Source organism: Hemitrygon akajei, unplaced genomic scaffold (assembly GCF_048418815.1).
Source record: "Hemitrygon akajei unplaced genomic scaffold, sHemAka1.3 Scf000125, whole genome shotgun sequence".
In the NCBI taxonomy this organism is placed as follows: Eukaryota; Metazoa; Chordata; class Chondrichthyes; order Myliobatiformes; family Dasyatidae; genus Hemitrygon; species Hemitrygon akajei.
Genome location: NW_027332011.1, coordinates 1,443,450 through 1,465,781, shown reverse-complemented (window position 1 = coordinate 1,465,781; position 22,332 = coordinate 1,443,450). Strand labels below are relative to the sequence as shown.

The 22,332-nt window shown below is 47.0% G+C and overlaps 1 protein-coding gene across 1 annotated transcript in view; it reads left to right on the top strand.

Annotated features, from left to right (window-relative positions):
- Positions 1 to 22,332, top strand: part of LOC140723679 (E3 ubiquitin-protein ligase TRIM21-like) — a 51,216-nt gene that overhangs the window by 15,151 nt on the left and 13,733 nt on the right. Inside the window, exons 3-5 of the mRNA XM_073038241.1 lie at positions 14,777 to 15,041; positions 17,073 to 17,095; positions 17,183 to 17,301. Coding sequence (XP_072894342.1) covers positions 14,777 to 15,041; positions 17,073 to 17,095; positions 17,183 to 17,301 — 407 coding nt within the window. The remainder of the gene's footprint in view (positions 1 to 14,776; positions 15,042 to 17,072; positions 17,096 to 17,182; positions 17,302 to 22,332) is intronic.

The following is a 22,332-nucleotide window of genomic DNA, read 5'->3' as shown; positions in this document are numbered from 1 at the left end:
TCTCTCTCTCTCCATATGTCCCTCTCTCTCTCCGCCTCTCTCTCTGTCTCTCTCACTCTCCGCTCCTCTCTCTCCCTCTCTGTCTCCCTCTCTTTCTCTCACTCTCTCCCCACCCTCTCTCTCTGTCTCTCTCCGTCTCCCTCTCTCTCTCTCTCTCTCCATCTGTCCCTCTCTCTCTCCCTCTCTCTCTGTCTCTCTCTTTCTGTCTCTCACTCTCTCTTCCCCTCTCTCTCTCCACTCTCAGTTCTCTCTGTCTCTCTCTGTCTCACACGCTCTCCCTCTCTCTCTATTACTCTCTCTTCCCCTCTCTGTCTGTCTCCCTCTCCCTCTCAATCTCTTTCAATCTCTCACTCCCTCTCCCTCTGTCTTCCTCTGTCTCTCCCTCTCTTTGTCTCACTCTCTCTGTCTGTCTGTTTCCCTCTCTCCCCCTCTCTGTCTCTCCCTCATCCTCTCTCCCTGTCTCTCTCTGTCTCTCCCTCTCTCTCACACTTGCCCCACCATCTCTCTCTCTCTGCCTGTCTCTGACTCTCTTCCTCTCAATCTCTCTCCCTCACTCTCTCCTCACCCTCTCTCTGTGTTCTCTCCCTCTCTTTCTGTCTCTCTCTCCCTCTCTCTGTTCCTCTCTCTCAGCCTGTCTCCGTCTCTCTCCCTCTCTTTCTCTCTTGCTCTCCCTCTCTCTGTCTCATTCACTCCCTGTTCCACTCTCTCTCGTTCTCTCTCTCTGTCTCTCACTCTCCGTTCCTCTCTCTGTCTCTCTTCCTCTCTCCCTCTCTCTCTGTCTCTCTCTCGGTCTTTCTCTATCTCTCCCCACCCTCACTCTGTCTGTCTGTCTGTCTGTCTGTCTGTCTGTCTGTCTGTCTCTCTCTCTCTCTCTCTCTCTCTCTCTCTGTGTCTCCCACTCTCTTGCTGTCTCTCTCTGTCTGTCTCTCTCTCTCCCTCTGTCTCTCCCTCTTTTTCTCTCACTCTCTCCCCACCTTCTCTCTCTGTCTGTCTGTCTGTCTGTCTGTCTGTCTGTCTGTCTGTCTGTCTGTCTCCCTCGCACTGTCTCCCTTTCTCTCTGGCTCTCTCCATCTCTGACTCTCCCTCTCTCCCCACCCTCTTTCTCTGTCTGTCTGTCTGTCTGTCTTTCTCTGTCTCTCTCCCTCTCTCTCTGTTCCTCTCTGCCTGTCTCTCTGTCTCTCTCCCTCTCTCTCTGTCTCTCTCTCTCCATCTCTCTCTCTGTGTCTGTCTCTCTCTCACTCTCTCGGCCCCTCTCTCTGTCTCCCTCTCTTTCTCTCTGTCTCTGTGTCTCTCTCTCTCTCACTCTCTGTTCCTCTCTCTCCCTCTCTGTCTGTCTGTCTCTTTCTGTCTCTCTCCCTCTCTGTCTCCCTCTCTCTCTCTCTCTGTCTCCCTCTTTCTCTTTGACTCTCTCTCTCACTCTCTGTTCCTCTCTCTGTCTCTTTCTGTCTCTCTCTCGCTCTGTCTCTCTCCCTCTCTGTCTCCCTCTTTCCATCTCTCTGTCTCCCTCTGTCTCTGTCTCTTGCTCTCCCTCTCTGTCTCTCTCTCTCCATCTCTTCCTCTCTCCCTCTGTCTCTGTCTCTTGCTCTCCCTCTCTCTGTCTCTCGCTCCATCTCTCCTCTCTCTCTCTCCGTCTCTCTCTTTCTGTCTGTCTCTCTCCCTCTCTCTCTCTCTCCCTTTCTCCCTCTCTCTCCCCTTAACTTATCTCTCCGTCTCTCTCTCTCACTCTCTCTCTTTACATATACAATTCCTCAATTTCTCTGTCTCTTTTCCTCATCCGTACTCTTTTGCACCCTCCCCGTCTTTCCTCCAAACATTCTTCCCTACACAGTCACTAACCTGTATCTTTCCCTTATTGTTTCTTCCTCCGTTTATGCCTAACCTTCCGCTTGCCTCTCGTTTTCTCCCCAATTCCCCCTTTCCTGTAGCTTGCTGTCTCCGCCACCCACCCGTCCAGACCAGCACCCCTACCCCACCCCGCACTGTGATGACGGTTTTACACACTCTGTGGATTACAGATGCTGTATAATTTCTCGTCGGTTGGAAAGATTTAATGTTCTCTCAGCAGATGAAGGCTTGTGGTTTCCGGGAGAGGCCGGTTTGTTTCCGTTTAGTGTGCTGCAGAATAGGCGGCGGAGGAGTGTGGAGAAAGGGGGAGAGAGAGGGCAAGTGAGGACGTAAGAGAGGGGGAAGAAGGGAAAAGAGAGGGGTAGAGAAAAGGGAAAGTGAGAGAGGGAGAGAGACAGACAGACAGAGAGAAAGAGAGAGAGAGAGAGTGACAGGCAGAGAGAATGAGAGAGGGGGCAGAGAGAAAAGGAGAGGAGAGATGAGCGTAAATTGGGACATTTGCTTTCAATGAATCAAGGTACAGTGATAACTTTTGATTCGCATCCCGTCCATAAAGATCAATTCATCACCTCGGGACTGGAAGTGCGGGGTCGCGAAATATGAGGGGACAATTAATTAACTTAACGAATCATACAGTCCAGTTAATCACAACACTGCATTAGGGAGATTGTGAAGTTAGTGGTCCATCTCTAAGGAAGTCAGAATGTTCGACGTGTGTGGGGTCTTTGATAATGTGGACTGTTTTATTGAGGCAGAGAGATGTGTAAACAGTGTCCACAATTTCCATGATGTACTGAACTTGTTCACAGCTCTCTGCAGTGTTTCCGGTGGTGGCCAGTGCTGTTGCCGTGACAACAAGACTAGTTTCCGCACAGGATGTGTTCTGTAAAAATAGATGATGGTCGTCCAGGAGGCGCCGATTTTCTTCAGACTCTGGAAGAAGCAGAGAGGCCGCTGAGCTTTCTTGGCGTTAGTGTCCTTGTGGCTGGACAAGGACAGGCTGTTAGTGGTGTTCACTCTCAGGAGATTGGAGCTCTCAACCCCCTTATCCTCTGCCGTTGATGTAAACAGGAATGTCTGCATCGCCCCGGCTGACTTCCTGTTGTCAGTAACCAGCTCTATTGTGTTGGTGAAATGGAGGGGGTGGGGAGTGTTGATACCAGGTCACAAAGCTCTCCAGCCCCGACCCGACACGCGGGTGGAGAAGGTTTACAGGAGTAAACTGCAACCGTGTGCAAACAGCACTGGCTCTGTGAACACGTGCGGAACTGTCCAGATGGACTGAAGGGTCTATTTAAGCGCTTTCCCCGAATCTCGTCCTTCTCTCTCACTTTTCTCACTCTCACCTTCCTCTCTCTAGTCTCTCTCCGCTTCTCCTCTCTCAACCCAAACTCTACTATCCCTCCTCCTCACTCTCCTCCATTACTCCCCACTCCCTCCGCCTTACACCACTCTCACACTGACCCCTCACCCTCTGCTTACTCCCTACCTTCCTGAATCCTGCATCACTCATATGAAACATATTCCTTCCGCACCTTCCTCATCCTCCTGATCCAGCCGAAAGGCTTCATCTGATGTCGCTTCCGCAGGACACGGATTCACTCAACTTCCGGTGACTCTGATTCACTGTCAAACCCTCAGCGGAGAGGGAGGGAGAGGGCGAGGGAAAGTTTCAGGCCATTGGGAAGAGGGAGAAACAGCTGAGGGAATTGGGAAGGCGGCGAGGGAGGAGGGAGACTAAGGGATGACGAGATGTGGGGAGAAGTATGTGTGTAGAAGGAGGAGAGATAGAACGGGTAAAGAGCTCGGGGGAAGTTGTGAAGCAGGAGATACTGGGAAGATGGAGAAACAGGACTGAATGGAACCAGACAGGAGAGGAAGTTCACTCTCACCCTCTCCATCGCCCTCTCCCTATCCGTCTCCCTCTTTCACTCCCCCTCCTCTCTCTCTCTCCTCTCCCCTCTCTCTGTCTCCCCTCGCTCTCTCTCTCCCCCTCTCTCTCCTCTCTGCCTGTCTCTCTCTCTCTCCCTCTCTCTCGACACCCCCTCTCTCCCCCCGTTTCCCTCTCCCTCTCACTCTGTCTGACTCTCTCACTCCCTCACTCGCTGTCTGTGTCTCTGTCTCCCTCTCTCCCTATCCTCTCTCTCTGTCTCTCTCTCACTCTCTTCCTCTCCCTCTCTCTCTGTCTCTATCCCTCTCTCTGTCTCTCCCTCTCTCCCCCCCACTCTCTGCTCCTCTCTCTGTCTCTCTCCCTCTATCTCTCTCTCTGTCTGTCTCTCTCTCACTCTCTCTCTGTCTCTCTCCCTCTCTCTATCTCTCTCTGTCTGTCTCTCTCTCGCTCTCTCTCTCTCTCTCTCTGTCTCTCTCCCTCTCTCTCTGTCACCCCCTCTCTCTGTTCCTCACACACTCTCTCTCTCTGTCAGTGTACTATAAAGGCACGGATGGAGGGAAGGATATGCAGTGTGGGAGCAAGGTGGAGCTGGGGTCACTGAAAGAAGCCAATGCCGATACAATCAGTTGCTGACTCGGTCATTTTCACTCCTCCCTCTCCATCTGCGTCTAACTCTTTCCCCTCTCTATGTGGCCAAAGGACAGATGTGACAGTGGTGAGGGGAGAAAGAGAGTGAGGGATAGAGATGTTAAGAGACAAAGGGTAGACTATGGGGGGGAGAATGGGAGAGTGCGAGTGAGTAGGTTGAAGAAGGTGAGAGTGGGATGAGCTAGTGGGTGCAGTGAGAGGGTGAAGAGAGACCTTGAAGGAAGGAGGAAGGAAGGTGGAGGGTAAGAACGTGTTCAGCGATAGAGAGTGGGGAGGCAGAGAGGGAGAACAATTTTACGTGAAATTTGGTCAAACGAGAGAAGGAGAGCAGGAGAGCGGGAACGGGTGTGAGAGAGAGGGAGGGATGGAGAGAGAGAGGAAGGTGTGGACCAGCGTGGAGGCGAGAGAGATGGAGAGGGCAGGAGCGGAGGAGAGTGTTGGAGTGATTGCTAGAGTAATACGGGGAGAGGTTTGTGTGTGTGAGAGAGAGAGTGATAAAGGGGGAGACAGAGAGACTGCAATGAACAGTCGGGGTGAGAGAGGGACAGAGGGAGTGAGAGCACGTGGGAGAGATGGGCAAGAATGGAGGAAGGGAGAGAGGGTGGGAATGCAGGAAATTGGAAAGGAAAGGGACAGAGAGGAGGAGGTGTAACGGAGAACAACATACACAAAATGCTGGAGGAACTCAGCAGGTCAGGCAACCTCTATGGAAAATAATAAAGAGTGGACGTGTCGGACCGAGATCAGCAAGATGAGCGGATTCGATCAGTGGGGAGTGGGAACTTCCCGAGGATGCTGCGGGATTGTTTGTTGGATTACAGTAAGTGAGAAGTACAATATATAATGAAAAACACAATCCCAAGTCTAAAACAAAGATTGAAGGAATTGATGAAGGAACAAGTGATACGAACAATTTACTAAACAAGTCTAAACAGAGCACAGAATCATTGATCTGAGAGAGGGAGTGAGGGGGAGAGTGGGGGAGACTGGAGAGGGGTGGAGAAAGGGGTAAGGGAAGGGGAGAGGGAGGGAAGAGAGGGGTGAGAGTGAAAGAAAGAGAACATGGGGAGAGAGGGTTCAAGAGTAGGAGAATAGGGTATACTGGGGAGGAAAGAGTGAAGCAGAGAATTGGGAGAGAGTGGGGCAGTGTGGAAGAGGGGAGGAGAGTGTGAGAGAGGAGAGAGTTGAGAAAGTTGAGAGAGGGGAGGGAAAGAGAGAGAAGATGGTATATAGTCCTGGGTAGGTAATGGTAAGGAGTGAAAGTGAGGTTTGTAGGCAAGAGAGTGGGGAGGGGGAGGGACAGAAATGGATGGGTATGGAGTGGGAGGTGCCTCACTTCATCTTGCCCTGATGATGGATGATGGATGCTGCTTTTCCTTTTGCTAAGGCAGAGGTTGATAGACTTTCGATCGGTCAGGGCATGAAAGGATACGCGGCGAAGGCAGGAAAATGGGGCTGGGAGGAAAAATGGATTTACCATGATGAAGCGGCAGAGCGGTTTTGATGGGCCAAATGGGCGAATTCTGCTTCTGTCTCTCATGGTCTTATGGTCCAAGAGCAGCCTCTCATTCAATGAGAGCAAGAGCAATGAACTGGTTATGGACTTTGGAAGAGGAAACAGGAATCCATGAGGCAATCCTCATCGGGGCTCAAAGGTGGAGATTTTCAGCAACTTTAAATTCCACAATATTAACAATTCAGAGGATATGCCCCGAGCCCAGGACACAAGTGCAATTACAAGAAAGCGGGAACTGTCTGTCCTTGCTTAGAAGCTTGTGTGGATTCAGAATGACATCTAAAACCCTGAGAAACCTCGACAGATTTGTGGTGGGGAGCATGTTCAGTGGTTGCATCATGGCCTGGTATGGAAACACCAAAGCCCTTGAAAGGAAAATCCGACTAGAAATACTGGATATGGCCCAGTACATCACGGGTAAAACTCTCCTCACAACTGAGCACATCTCTGCGGAGTGCTGTCGCAGGAAATCAGCATCGATCATCAAGGACCCCCACCACACAGGCCATGCTCTCTTCTCAATGCTGCCATCAGGAAGAAGGTGCATGAGCCTCAGGAGCCTCAACCCCAGGTTCAGGAACAGTTATTGCACTCAACCAACAGATCCCGAACAAGAAGGGATCATTTTACTCAAATTAACTTGCCCCATAACTAAACTATTCCCACAACCAATGGACACAATCCACAACTCTTCATCTCATGTTCGTTTATTGCTTGGTTTATTATTGTTTTTTTTTCCTTTTGTATTTGAATATTGTTGTCTTTTGCACATGGTTGTTTTGTTTGTCCTGTTGGCGGCGATCTTTCATTCATATTATAATTTTTCTTGAGTTTACTGAAGTTAAAATATAATCAAATCCCAGGATTATACATGGTGACATGTATATACTTTGATAATAAATTTACTTTGCACATTTTAAATTGTACATTTCAATTTGTAAATAACTCTTTGAAACACAAGAGCAGGTTGTGAGCTCAGTCTACTGGGTAAATTATTGTGTTCTGATCTGCATGGCGGGCCCAACATTGTAACCCATCTTTCAAGGCACACCAATTAATGGAAATATTCCTGCATCAAACTGGAAAGCCTCAAATACTCTGTCTCTCTGCTCAAGCGTGCGAACACACACACACACACACACACACACACACACACACACACACACACACACACACACACACACACACACACACACACACACACACACACACACAAACACGTTTCAAAACATCAACAATCATACAAGAGCCCAAAATTACCAGGGAGACCTGCCACAACTATCGCCCAGTGTCGCTCACTACTGTGATGAAGTGTTTTGAGGGGAGGGGTTGGTCATGGTCAATCAACTCCTGTCTCTGTGCATGGACCCACTGCAATTTGCCAATCGCTAAAATCTGTCAACAATTCTCACTGACTCCCACTCTGCCTTAGATCACCAGGATAAAAGCAATAGACAAGTCAGGCTGCTGATTACAGCTCAGCGTTCAACACAATCAGATCCTCAATTGTAATCAACAAGCTCCAAAACCTGGGGCTCTGTACCTCCTTCTGCAACTGGATCCTCACCAGGAGACCCCAGTCTGTGTGGATCAGAAATAACATCTCCTCCTTGCTGACAATCAACACCGGCCCACCTCAACGATGCGTGCTCAGCCCACTGCTCTACTCTCTCTACACCCATGCCTGTGTGACTCGGCTCATCTATAAACTTGCTGATGACACAACTATTGTTGGTGGAATTTCAGATGGTGACGAGGAGGAGTACAGGAGTGAGATAGATCAGCAAGTTGAGTGGTGTCACAGCAACAACCTTGCACTCAACATCATGAAGATAAAGTAATTGATTGTGGATTCAGGAAGGGGAAGTCGAGGGAACACACACCAGTCCTCATCGTGGGATCAGAAGGGAAAAGGGTGAGCAGTTTCCATTTCCTGCCTGTCAACATCTCTGAGGATCTATCCTGGGCCCAACATATTGATGCAGTTACAATGAAGGCACAACATCGGCTATATTTCATTCGGAGATTGAGGGGAATCGGTCTGTCACTAAAGATACTTGCAAATTTCTACAGATGTACTGTGGAGAGCATTCTAACTGTTTGCATCACTGCCTGGTGTGGAGAGGCCACTGCACAGGATCGGAAAATGTTGCAGAAAGTTGTAAACTCAGTCAGCTCCTTCATGGGCACTGGACTCCACAGCATCCAGGATACGTTCAAAAGATTATGCCACGAAAAGATGGCATCCATCGTTAAGGACCCCCATCACCCAGGACATGCCTTCGTCTCATTGCTACCTTTAAGGAGGACGTACAGCGGCCTGGAGACACACTCACCGGTTCAGGAACAGCTTCTTCCCCACTGTCAGATTTCCGAATGGACAAAGAACCCAAGAACACCCCCTCAGTATTGTCCCTCTCGTTTTGCACACCATTTTAAATATAATTGTACACATTCTAATTGTAATCTGTAGTTTTTATTACTAAATATTGCAATGTACTGCAGACACAAAGGAACAAATTTCACCACATATGACAGTGATATTAAACCTGATTCTGATACACAAACACACACAGCTGGGCTCAGACATACAACACTCCCACATTCCTCCCTTTGTGACACCCTGCTTGCTCCGTGGCCCCCGGTATGAAGCTCAAACTGTTGCAACACCTGCCTTTTAAATTCATGGCTGAGGCTGTGTTGTATCTGTTCACTGTTTACGTTCAATAGTAAATGAAGAGCATAGAATGGGAAGGTTGGTTTGAATAGAAGAATAAAGATCTCCTCTGAAGATATATGGGGTCCTGGTGAGAGGCCGAGACAGTGTAGATATAGAAAGGATGTTTCCCATAGTGGGAGAGTCCAGGACAAGAGGGCACATGAATTTGTTGCCACATGAAGCTGGTCGTTGGGTATATTTAACGCAGTGATTGACAGCTTCTTGTTTGGACATGACATCAAAGGTTACGGGGAGAAGGCCAGAATCTGGGTTTGAGGAGGAGATTTTAAACAAGGGATCAGCCATGATTGATGGTGGAGTAGACTCGATGGGCCAGATGGCCTCATTCTGCTCTTATGTCTCACGGTTCTTATGGTCTTATGGACTATTTTCTAAATGGGAGAAATTTCAAAAACTGAGATGTAAAGGGATTTGGGAGTCCTTGTGCAGGATTCCCTGGAGGTTAATTTGCAGGAGTCTGTGGTGAGGAAGGCATATGCGATGTCACCATTCATTTGAAGAGGACAAGACTATAAATTCAAAGATGTGATGTTGAGTCTTTATAAAGCACTGGTGAGGCCTCACTGGGAGTATTGAGAGCAGTTTTGTGCCCCTCATCTTGGAGAGAATGTGCTGAAACTGGACAGGTTTCAAATGTGGTTCATGAAAATGATTCTAGGATTAAATGGCTTGTTATATGAAAATCGTTCAACAGCTCTGGGTCTGAATTCACTGGAATTCAGAAGAATGAGGGGTGACCTAATTGAAACCTATTGAATACTGAGAGAGCTTGATGGAGTGAATGTGGAGAAGGTGTTTCCTCTGATGGGCATGTCTAAGGACACAAACTCAAAATAGAAGGGTGTCGTTTTGGAACGGAGATGAGGAGAATTTCTGTAGCAGGGAGAACTGAATCTGTGGAAATCTTTGCCTCAGTCAGCTCGCGAGGCCAAATCATTATGTATTTTTAAGACAGAGGTTGATTGATTCTTGATTGGTCAGGGCATGACGGGATACGTGGGGAAGACAGGCGATTGCTGCAGAGAGGAAAAATGGATCGGACATGATGAAATGGCTGAGCAGACGTGATAGGGAAAATGGTCTTATGGTCTAATACAAGAATAAAAAGGTCCTCTGAAGGTATATGGGGTCCTGTGGAGAGCCTGCATGGAACACTATGCACAGGCCTGGTCCTCGTCCCAGAGGCAGTCTATCGGATAAAGGGAATGAAGAAGTTTCCCAGATTGATTTTGGGTTGTGGTAGTGTCCTCAGAGAGATTACAATGATTGGGCCTGTCTCAAAACTAGAGAAATAAGAGGTGGTCTGACTGAAACAGACACAGACTCACAGGGTATTGACAGGGTAGGGGCAGGAATTATGTTTTCCTAGGCAGGGGGGTGGGGGGTGGAGATGTTGAACAAGGGGTCACAGACTCAAAATCCGAGGTCACCTCAGCAGGGCCGAGATCCGGAGAAATGTCCTCAACCAGATAATGCTGAATATTTGGAATTTTCTCCACAAGTTTTCTAAAATCAAAGTCAAATTTAGGGGCTCAGCAATGAAGGGAACTTTGCAGGAAAGTGGCGCTGATATTAAGGACACGACCCACCCAGCCAACACACTTTCTGTCCCTCTTCCCTCCGGGAGAAGGTTCAGGAGCTTGAAGATTCGTACGGCCAGATTTGGGAACAGCTTCTTTCCAACGTGATAAGACAGCCGAACTGTTCCTGACCCGGATCTGGGCCGAACCTTCCAAATATCCGGACCTGACTTGCACTACCTTACTTTCCCTTTTCTATTTCCCAAATATGATTTATAATTTAAATTTTTATTGTATTTACTTCGATTTGTACTTCAGGGAGCGCCAAGCGCAGAATCAAATATAACTGTGATGATTGTACACTCTAGTATCAATTGTTTGGTGACTATAAAGAACAGTATAAAGTGTGCCATGTGCAGAAGTTCGCTGATGACACGGCCATAGTGGGGTGTGTCAGGAATGGACAGGAGGAGGAGTATAGGAAACTGATACAGGACTTTGTGATATGGTGCAACTCAAACTACCTGCGTCTCAATATCACCAAGACCAAGGATATGGTGGTGGACTTCAGGAGATCTAGGCCTCATATGGAGCCAGTGATCATTAATGGAGAATGTGTGGAGCAGGTTAAGACCTACAAGTATCTGGGAGTACAGTTAGACGAGAAGCTAGACTGGACTGCCAACACAGATGCCTTGTGCAGGAAGGCACAGAGTCGACTGTACTTCCTTAGAAGGTTGGCGTCATTCAATGTCTGTAGTGAGATGCTGAAGATGTTCTATAGGTCCGTTGTGGAGAGCGCCCTCTTCTTTGTGGTGGCGTGTTGGGGAGGAAGCATTAAGAAGAGGGACGCCTCACGTCTTAATAAGCTGGTAAGGAAGGCGGGCTCTGTCGTGGGCAAAGTACTGGAGAGTTTAACATCGGTAGCTGAGCGAAGGGCGCTGAGTAGGCTACGGTCAATTATGGAAAACCCTGAACATCCTCTACATAGCACCATCCAGAGACAGAGAAGCATTTTCAGCGACAGGTTACTATCGATGCAATGCTCCTCAGACAGGATGAAGAGGTCAATACTCCCCAATGCCATTAGGCTTTACAATTCAACCGCCAGGACTTAAGAACTTTTTAAAAGCTATTATTAATGCTTTTTGAGATAGTGATTTAGATGCATATCATATTTTTACTGAGTTAAGTATTGTATGTAATTAGTTTTGCTACAACTAGTGTATGGGACATTGGAAAAAAAATGTTGAATTTCCCCATGGGGATGAATAATGTATCTATCTATCTATCTATCTATCTATCTATCTATCTATCTATCTATCTATCTATCTATCTATCTATCTATCTATCTGTCTATCTATCTATCTATCTATCTATCTAAAGTTCAGGTATTCTGAGGAAAGAGTAGAACAGGCGCAAAGGGCTGACTGGCCAGTCCGGCTGCTATTTCTTATTTTCTGAAGCACGAGTTTACCTTTGCGCCTTGTTCTCCCTTGGTTTTCAGCCATTCGGATTGCACAGGGGAGCGGTGAGAGCTCCGGAGATCCATCGGCAGCCGCTGCGGGGCAGCTCCCGTCTCCCAGCAGGAAGGGACGGGTCTGGGGGACAACTCCAGACAATAGGCCCCGATCCTCGGCGGGGAAAGGCCGGGCGCTCTCCGTGTAGCTGAAACATCTCACGGAATCTCCGCCACTCTCTTCAGCTCTGCCTTCGAAAGGATTCAAGACCCGCCGGTGGTGCAGCCGAAACCCGAGGCGCAGCTCCCGGTCTCCGGCCTCACTCGGCCCCGGTTCCAAACTCCGGCCCGGCCGAGAGCACAGCGTCCTGCCCACTGACACACCTCAGCCAATGAGAGCATCCTTCTCCCAGCGGTGATCGCTGATTGGCTGTGAGTGTGTGAGGACGGGCTGCTGCTGGGAGCTGGAGATGTCAGTCACAGTTTGTTCTCAGGATCAATGGAAGTTTCCCGAAACTCAAATTTCAAAGTAAATTTTATGATCAGAGTCTAGATAAGTCACCACATACAACCCCGAAAACCTGCGGACATACTTAGAAAAAAGTATATAGAATAGTAACCACAACAGAAGCAGGCATTGAACGATCAGCCAGAGAGCTGAAGGTAACAAACTGTGCAAATGCAAATATGGAGAAACAGCGATAAATAACAAGAGCATGAAATCACCGCAGCAGCTGCTGATGGATCTCTGGAGCTCTCACCGCTCCCCTGTGCAATCCGACAGGCTGAAGGCCAAGGGAGAACAAGGCGCAAAGGTAATCTCGTGATTTAGAAAATAAGAAACAGGAGCAGGCGTTGCCATTCGGCCCGTTGCGCAGTTCTGTCCCTCACTCAGAACATGGCTGACCTTTGACCTCAGCGCCACTTTCCTGCAACGTTCCTGACATCGTCGAGCTCCTAAGTATGTCAGTTTAATTTATAAAACCTGTGAAGAAAGCTCCAAATATTCACCGCACTGTGGTGAGGTAATTTCTCCTCATCTCAGTCCTGCTGAGGGTGATCCCGGATTTTGAGTCTGTGATCCCTGGTTCCACTACTCAGCCAGGGGAATCATGATTCCTGCCCCTACCCTGTAAATACCCTGTGAGACTGTGACAATCAGGAAGTTTCTCCATGTGAACCTTGTGTTAATGAAATTGGTGACAGTTCTTTCAGACCAGCAGCTTTGACCACAAGAACACCAGACAGTGGTCAGCACGGAATGTCCTGCAGTTACTGCGGGAGAAGGACTGGATGGACACAGTGGAGTGGTTCCCTGAGCAGAAAGTACAGACCATCTGGCAGAATGGCTCATCACCAGATCTCACCAACAGGCAGCAAGGCCTCGCCTGTCTGGCGGCGAGAGGGCCCCTCCCAGTCTGATCCTTGCTGCATGCCCGGAGATCACTCCCACAGCGCGCTGCCCCGAGATTACTGCAGTAGAGACGAGAGGGCCCCTCCCAGTCTGATCCTTGCTGCATGCCCGGAGATCACTCCCACAGCGCGCTGCCCCGAGATTACTGCAGTGGAGACGAGAGGGCCCCTCCCAGTCTGATCCTTGCTGCATGCCCGGAGATCACGCCCACAGCGCGCTGCCCCGAGATTACTGCAGTGGAGACGAGAGGGCCCCTCCCAGTCTGATCCTTGCTGCATGCCCGGAGATCACTCACACAGCGCGCTGCCCCGAGATTACGGCAGTGGAGACGAGACGGTCACTCGCCTCTTTGCGGACTGTGGGCTGGCGAAGATCTGTGGAGAAAGATGCAAGGGCCTGTGCCAGACCAGCTGCGTGACAGAAGGCTCACTGATCCTCGGGCTGTTCCCAGGACGCGCAGGAAAACGGACAGCGAGTGCTGCTGGAAGATCATCAGCTCGGGGAAAGACGCCCGAAACTTGTTGGCCTGCCATCACATCGAGATGTCCGGAGAGCAGCGGTTCCCAACCTGGGGTCCACGGTTACTGGTATTGGTCCTCGGCATAAAAAAAAGTTTGGGAACCCCTGTCGTACAGGAATGCTGCCGACAGACATATTCCAAACTACAGGGACATCATTGGAACCACAGGGATCCTCTACACTGGACAGGGAGAGGCCGGGTTGGCTGAGGAAGCCCCACAGTTATTGTAGTAGTGAACCACCCCAGGGGGGCAAATGGCTTCTCCTTTTAGCGCAGGACTTCAATCGTCTTCCAGGGGAAGGTCCTTCCGACCACAGGGATGAGGCCATTGGAGATTCAGCTGACGTTTTTGTCGGACTGGGTTTTTAAGAGATGGGTTGGTAGCCATACTGCCAACCCTCCTCCGCTCGTAGCCGGGCTTAGACAATCTGTTGCCCGTTTAATGAGTTTTTGATCCCACACTAAACTTTGAAATGGCCAGAATTTCCACTGAACACATTCAGCAAAACCATGCTCTGCATAGCACATCCAGAGACAGAGAAGCAGTTTCAGCGACAGGCTGCTATCGATGCAATGCTCCTCAGACAGGATGAAGAGATCAATACTCCCCAATGCCATTCGGTTTTACAATTCAACCGCCAGGACTTAAGAACTTTTTGTTAAAGCTAGTATTAATGCTTTTTGAGATAGTGATTTAGATGCATATAATATTTTTACTGAGTTAAGTATTGTATGTAATGAGTTTTTGCTACAACAAGTGTATGGGACATTGGAATAAATGTTGAATTTCCCCATGGGGATGAATAAAGTATCTATCTATCTATCTATCTATCTATCTATCTATCTATCTATCTATCTATCTATCTATCTATCTATCTATCTATCTATTTATCTATCTATCTATCTATCTATCTATCTATCTATCTATCTATCTATCTATCTATCTATCTATCTATCTATCTATCTATCTATCCATGTTCATTCCCTGACACTGCAGCGCGCGTAGTGGACAATCGCGGTACTGCAGGGGATCTGCAGCTCCCCGAAAGTGAAAGCATTCTGAATCAGGAAGTGCTGAGAGTTAACATGGCTTCGAAAGGACAGGCCGAGAGTTTGAGCGAGGAGGTGATTTGTCCCGTCTGCCTGGATTTCTTCATCGATCCGGTATCACTGGAGTGCGGACACAACTTCTGTCGCTCTTGTATCACACGGTGTTGGGAAAGGGAGGAGAGAAACTCCTGCCCGGAATGTAGAGAGGAGTTTGCTGACCGCACCCTCAGGGTGAATCGGGCCTCAGCAAATCTGGCTGAAAAATTTCTAAATCTAAACCTGAATCCGAAAGGGAAGGACAGTAAACGTCATTGCGAGGAACATGAGGAAGAACTGAAGCTGTTTTGTGAAACGGACAAGACACTGATCTGTGTAGCTGCGCAGGAACACAGAGAGCACCGCATCAGGCCGATTAAAGAAGCTGCTAAAATCTACAAGGTAAAACTAACGTTAGTTTAATACTTAATATATTTCCTTTGTCCTACATACCATCACACGAGCCTCTATAACTAACACATCACTCTCTGCAACTTCCGCCATCTCCAACGGGATTCTAGCATCTCTCCATCCCACACCCCACCTCCTCACCCCGCAACTCTCCGCTCTCTATACGGATCGCGCTCTACGTACTGTATCGCCCTGATCCACTCGCTCCTCCCCACTGATCTCCCTCCTGGCACCGACACCTGCAAGCGGGACAAGTGCTACACCTGACTCCAATCCTCCTCCCTCGACACCATCCAGGGCCGCAAACAGCCCAGTTCCTCCCGTTGCTTCCATGGTCGATTGTCCTCTCAAATTAGATTCCTTCTTCTCCAGCCCTTTACCTCTTCAACCTGTCCACTCCCAGCTTCTCACTTCATCACCCTACCCCACGTTCCCTCTCACGTTGACTCACCCGTCACCTATCAGCTTGTTGTCATCCCCAACCTTTTTATTCTGGCTTCTGTCCCATTCCTTCCCAGTCCTAATAAAGGGTCTCATCCCGAAACACCGACTGTTTATTTCCCCTGAATAGTTGAACTAAATGAACAGTGGTATATTTGAAATAAACACAGCACAGTGGCCAATTCTACCAAATCAATTGCCACTGCTGGTGACCTTACACAGAGTGTTCTCCTTGCATGATGAACCTCCAATCACTCCACTAATGACATTCTAAATATCAGAGATTGATATGCGATCCTTTATCAGCAACATACAATATTAAAGCGATGAAATTTCAGCATAATTAATCGTAAATTAAACTGCAATTAATCGGTTAACAAAAGATATGCAGACAGAAAACAGACATGTTGCTCCTACACACAGCATTTACAAATGGCAGTAAACTGTTTCTCACCAGACAATTGATGCAACTATTCAGGGTTGTTGTTGTCCCAAAACTGGACTTCCACAACTTCTGTACATCCCAGGACAGAATGCAATCTTTTCTGAAATGATTTACTCTGATCATAACACAGAGCTGCTGATTGTGTCCTTAATTACCGCATTAAATATCCTCTAAAACTCCCATTAAATCCCAGTTCCTGTCACAGGCTGTGAGTGTGTCTGGTGCGGTGGGTGTGAGGGTCTCTCTGTCAATCAGTGAGAACAAAGAATGTGACCCACACATCAGACTTATCCTCCATATCTGGTTTCCATCAGATTACGGAAACTTTCACTGTCTCTACTTTTTCGGATTAATTTTACATAGGATTGTGTCCCATTCTCCGTCATTAACAGGCCATTCGGTCCATCTTCTGTCAATTTCCCCTCTGCACAATCCTGACACCTACTCACCGCACCCAGCAACAATGCCCTGAACTCCCTGGTCCCTCACGTGTTTATCCAGCCTCCTTATTACATTCAATCTCTGCTGATCCACTTCAACCACTCCTGTGGCATTGAGTTCCACATGCTCTTCACTAAATTTCTTGTGGGATTTATTAAAAACCACCTTGCATTTTATCTTTGACTGAAGGTCTCCCCATAAATAGAAACATAGAAACAAAGAAAACGTGCAGCACAATACAGTCTCTTTGGCCCACAATGCTGTGCCGAACATCTACTGACTTTAGAAATTACCTCGAGTTAGCCATAGCTCTCTATTTTTCTAAGCTCCATGTACCTGTGTAGGAGTCTTGTGAAAGACCCTATCGCATCCACTTCCAACTTCGTTGCCGGCAGCTCATTCCACCCATTCCAAAACACTTACCTGACATCTCCTCCGTACTACTTCCAAGCACGTGTCCTCTCGTGTTCGCCATAATGAGGTACTTTTTCCACCTTCGCGCAAGCAAATCCATCACTAATCTTAAATTGTTCAATTTTATCATTCTGACGCCTTATCCAGATGATAATGCACATCCTGTCCTGCCTGTCCCGTAAGTTTCATCCTCTCAGTAATGGTCTAACTTTGAGATTAGTAATTCAGAATGTGGACAGTAGATCCAAGTCTAATCAGATTTGTGTTTTTATTTATTTCAGGAGGAAGCTCGTCGGAACAGGAGGTAGGACATGCTCTTTACTGAAACCCTGTGTGGATTTGTAAAATGGTTCAAAATTCCAGTTTATCACCAGCATTTTAATACTTACAGAATCAGTGACGATGTCCAGGAATTGTCGGTGACAGATGAAGCCCTACCGGTTGAAAAATTCTATCATCCCTATTTGTTGAACACAGTACTGAGAGAAAATCTTGATGCTATTAAGCGAGGTAAAACTTACAAATATTCATTTTTTCCATGTTTTTGTGATTCAATTAATTTATAATTTGAGGCACAGATTGGCTGTAACAATAGGCTGCAGGGGAACGGAAGTTTATTCCACATCAATGGCATCGACTGGGAGGCATCACTGTCACATCGTCAGCTGGAGATGTCACACCCCTGGACACACTGTACAGCTGGAGATGTCAGACCCCTGGACACCCCTGGACCCCTGTGACCCTGGCACAGGGTCACAAATCCTACTACAGGAGTTGGGAAATTAATACATATTTCATGGTATTACAGGGAATAAAAGCGGGTATCAGTGTACTGACAGGGATTGTCAGGAAAATACACAAGTCCTTCATGTGCCCTGTGAGTGTAGACTCTGACTGACACAGGTCTTCCCCCTTCCGGATCAGCAACTCTCACTGTTGTTAGAGGCAGAAGAGGTGAGTGGTCGTGATCGGGGACTGAATCGCCAGGGGAACAGACAGGAGAATCTATTGATGTGAACGGAACACCCGAATGGTATGTTGCCTCCTGGGTGCCAGGGTCAGGGATGCCTCGAATCATGTCCGCAGCATTTTAGAGAGGGAAGGAAAAGAGCCAGATATCTTGGTAAATTTGTGACAATGACATTGGAAGTAAAAGCAAAGAGGTCCTGAAAATAGAATTGGGAGAGCTTGGTAGAAAGCTCAGAAGCAGCACCCCCAGGGTTGTAATTTCTGGATTGCTGCCTGTGCCACGTGCTGGTGAGGGTAGAAACAGGACAATTTGGCAGATTAAAGATGGCTGAGAAGCAGATGCAGGTGACAGGGCCTCAGGTTCTTGGATCAACGGGATTTCTTCCGGAGGAGGAATGACCTGTTCGAAAGGGATGGGTTGCATCTGGCTCTGAGGGAGACGATATTCTCAGAGAGAGGTTAGATGGAGCTGTTGGGCAGGGTTTAAACTAATTTGGAGGGGGTGCGGGGGTTGGGAACTGGAATGAAGGGTTAGGACTGATGGTAAAATGCAAAGATAGCGTGCAGTCAGACTGTCAGATAGGGCGGACAGATGCGAGGAGAAAATTGCAGCCAGCAGGGTGAGTATCAGTGCATTAGGGATGCAGAATTAAAAAGGGTAGCAGATACAGTACATAAAGTGTTATATCTCAATGCATGGAGTATGAGAAATAAGGTGGATGATCTTGTTGCACTATTACCGATTGTCAGGTATGATGTTGTGGCCATCACGGAATCGTGGCTGAAGAATGGTTGTAGTTGGGAGCTGAATGTCCAAGGTTACACAATGTATCGGTGGTATAGGAAGGAGGGCCGATGGGGTGGTGTGGCTCTGCTGGTAAATCAGCAGCAAGATGTGACATAGGATTGGAAGATGTTGAATCCTTGTGGGTTGAGGTAAGGAACTGCAAAAGTAAAAATGACAATGACACCAGTCATATACAGGCCTCCCAACAGTCAGTGGGTTGAGGCCCACAGATTACATCTGGAAATAGAAAAGGCTGATGAAAAGGACAATGTTATGATAATCATGGGAGATTTCAACATGCAGGGCAATTGGGAAAATCAGGTTGGTAAAGGATCTCAAGAGAGTGAGTTTGTTGAATGCAATGTGATGGCTTTCCAGAGCAGTTTGTAGTTGAGACTACTCGGGGAACAGCTCTACTGGATTGGGTGTTATGTATTGAACCAGAGGTGAGTAGTTAAAAGAAACCTTAATAAGCAGTCCTCACAACATGACTGAGTTCAACTTGAAATTTGATAAGGAGAAAGTAAAGATAGATAGATAGATAGATAGATAGATAGATAGATAGATAGATAGATAGATAGATAGATAGATAGATAGATAGATAGATAGATAGATAGATAGATAGATAGATAGATAGATAGATAGATACTTTATTCATCCCCATGGGGAAATTCAACCTTTTTCCCAATGTCCCATACACTTGTTGTAGCAAAAACTAATTACATACAATACTTAACTCAGTAATAATATGATATGCATCTAAATCACTACCTCAAAAAGCATTAATAATAGCTTTAAAAAAAAGTTCTTAAGTCCTGGCAGTTGAATTGTAAAGCCTAATGGCATTGGGGAGTATTGACATCTTCATCCTGTCTGAGGAGCATTGCATCGATAGTAACCTGTCGCTGAAACTGCTTCTCTGTCTCTGGATGGTGCTATGTAGAGGATGTTCAGGGTTTTCCATAATTGACCGTAGCCTACTCAGCGCCCTTCGCTCAGCTACCGATGTTAAACTCTCCAGTACTTTACCCACGACAGAGCCCGCCTTCCTTTCCAGCTTATTAAGACGTGAGGCGTCCCTCTTCTTAATGCTTCCTCCCCAACACGCCACCACAAAGAAGAGGGCGCTCTCAACAACTGACCTATAGAACATCTTCAGCATCTCACTGCAGACATTGAATGACGCCAACCTTCTAAGGAAGTACAGTCGACTCTGTGCCTTCCTGCACAAGGCATCTGTGTTGGCAGTCCAGTCTAGCTTCTCGTCTAACTGTACTCCCAGATACTTGTAGGTCTTAACCTGCTCCACACATTCTCCATTAATGATCACTGGCTCCATATGAGGCCTAGATCTCCTAAAGTCCACCACCATCTCCTTGGTCTTGGTGATATTGAGACGCAGGTAGTTTGAGTTGCACCATATCACAAAGTCCTGTATCAGTTTCCTATACTCCTCCTCCTGTCCATTCCTGACACACCCCAAGTCTGACGTTGTTGTATTTCAGAGAAGTAAAAGAAATTACAGTGGCCTGAGAGAGGAGTTGGCCAAAGCAAATTGGAAGGAGATGCTGGCAGGTATGAGAGCAGAGCAGAAATGGTGTCAGTTTCTGGGAAAATGGGGAAGGTGAAGGATAGATGTATTCCAAAAATAAATAAATACTCAAATGGCAAAATAGTAAAACCGTGGCTGACAATGGAAGTCAAGTTAATGTAAAGGCAAAAGAGAGGGCATACAACTAAGCAAAAAATTAGTAGGAAGGCAGAGGATTGGGAAGCTTTTAAATATCTACAGAGAGGAACTAAAAGGATGATTGGGAGGGGAAAAATAAAGAAATTGATTTGAATTGAATTGACTTTATTACTTACATCCTTCATATACATGAGGATTAAAAATCTTTAAGTTATGTCTCCATCTAAATGTGCAATGTGCTATTTATAGTAATTTATGATTAATAATATGTATAACATACTGGCTAATATAACATAGAAATACAGTTGTGTCCACATGAGTTAATCAGTCTGATGGCCTGGGTGAAGAAGCTGTCCCGGAGCCTTTTTCTCCTGGCTTTTATGCTGCGGTACTAATATCGTATCCCGGATGGTAGCAACTGGTACTGTTTGTAGTTGGGGTGACTCTGCTCTCCAAAGATCCTTCGGGCCCTTTTTACACACCTGTCTTTGTAAAACAAGCCGGCAAACAATATGAAATTGTTTTTCAAGTACTGTGAAAATATAAGACATAGATGAGAGTGGATATAGGACCGGTAGAATATGAGGCCGGATATATAATAACGCGGGATAAAGAGATGGCAGATAAACCAAATATTTTGCATCAGTCTTCACCGTGGAAGACACTAGCACTGTGCCCGGTGTTGAAGAGTGCGAGGGAGAGAAGTGAGTGCAGTTACTGTTACAAGGGAGAAGGTGCTCAAAAAGCTGAAAGACCTAAAGGTACATAAGTTACCCGGACCAGATGAACTGCACCCTAGTGTTCTGAAAGAGGTTGTGGTAGACATTGTGGAGGCATTTCAAATGATCTTTCAAAAATCACTGGACCCTGGCATGGTGCCAGAGGACTGGAAAATGGCAAATGTCACTTAGCTCTTTAAGTAAGGAGGAAGGCAAAAGAAAGGAAATTATAGACCAGTTAGCCTCACCTCTGTGGTAGGGACGAAATTGGAGATCAATTGTTAAGTATGAGGTTATGGAATACTTGGTGACACTGGACAAGATAGGACAAGTCAGCATGGCTTCGTTAAGGGAAAATCCTGCCTGACAAACCTGTTGGGATTCTTTGAGTAGATTACAAGTAGGATAGATAAAGGGGATGCAGTGGATGTTGTATATTTGGAATCTCAGAAGGCCTTTGACAAGGAGCCACATATGAAGGTGGTAACCAGGTTAAGAGGCCATGGTATTACAGAAAAGTTACAGGCATGGTTAGAACATTGGCTGATTGGTAGGAAATAGCGAAGGAGAGTAAAGGGATCCTTTTCTGGTTGGCTGCCAGTGACTCGTGTTCCACAGGGGTCAGTGTTAGGACACCTTCATTTTAAGCTGTATATCAAGATTTAGCTGATGGAATAGACGATAAGCTATAGGAGCAGAAGTAGGCCATTCGGCCCATCGAGTCTGCTCCACGATTCAGTCATGGGCAGATCCAATTCTTCCAGTTGTCCCCACTCCCCTGCTTTCATCCTATACACTTTGATGTTCTGGCTAATCAAGAACCTATATATCCATGACTTAAATATGACTTGGTCTCAACAGCCACTTGTGATAACAAATTCCACAGATTTTCAACCCGCTCACTAAAGTAATTTCTCCGCATCTCAGTTCTAAAAGGAAGTCCTTCAAACATGAAGTCATACCCTCTTGTCCTGGAGTAGATGGCTTTGTTTCCAAGTTTGCAGATGATACAGAGATTTGTGGAGGGGCGGGTAGTGTTGAGGAAACAGTTAGGCAGCACAAGGACTTGAATGAGGAGAATGGGAAGGAAAGTGGCAAATGATATACAATGTTGGAAAATGCACGGCCATGTACTGTGGTCGTCGAAATAATGTGCAGATTTTTTTTTCAAATGGGGAGAAAACCCAAAAAGCTGAGATGAAATTGGAATGTGTTCTCATTCTGCAGAACACACTAAAGGTTAACTTACGGGTAGAGTCAGTGGTGAGGAAGGCAAATCCAACGTTAGCATTCAGTTCAAGGGGTTTTGATAGCATTCAATCCAAGAGCAGGGATGTGATGCTGAGGCTTTATAAGGCACTGGTGAAGACTCACCT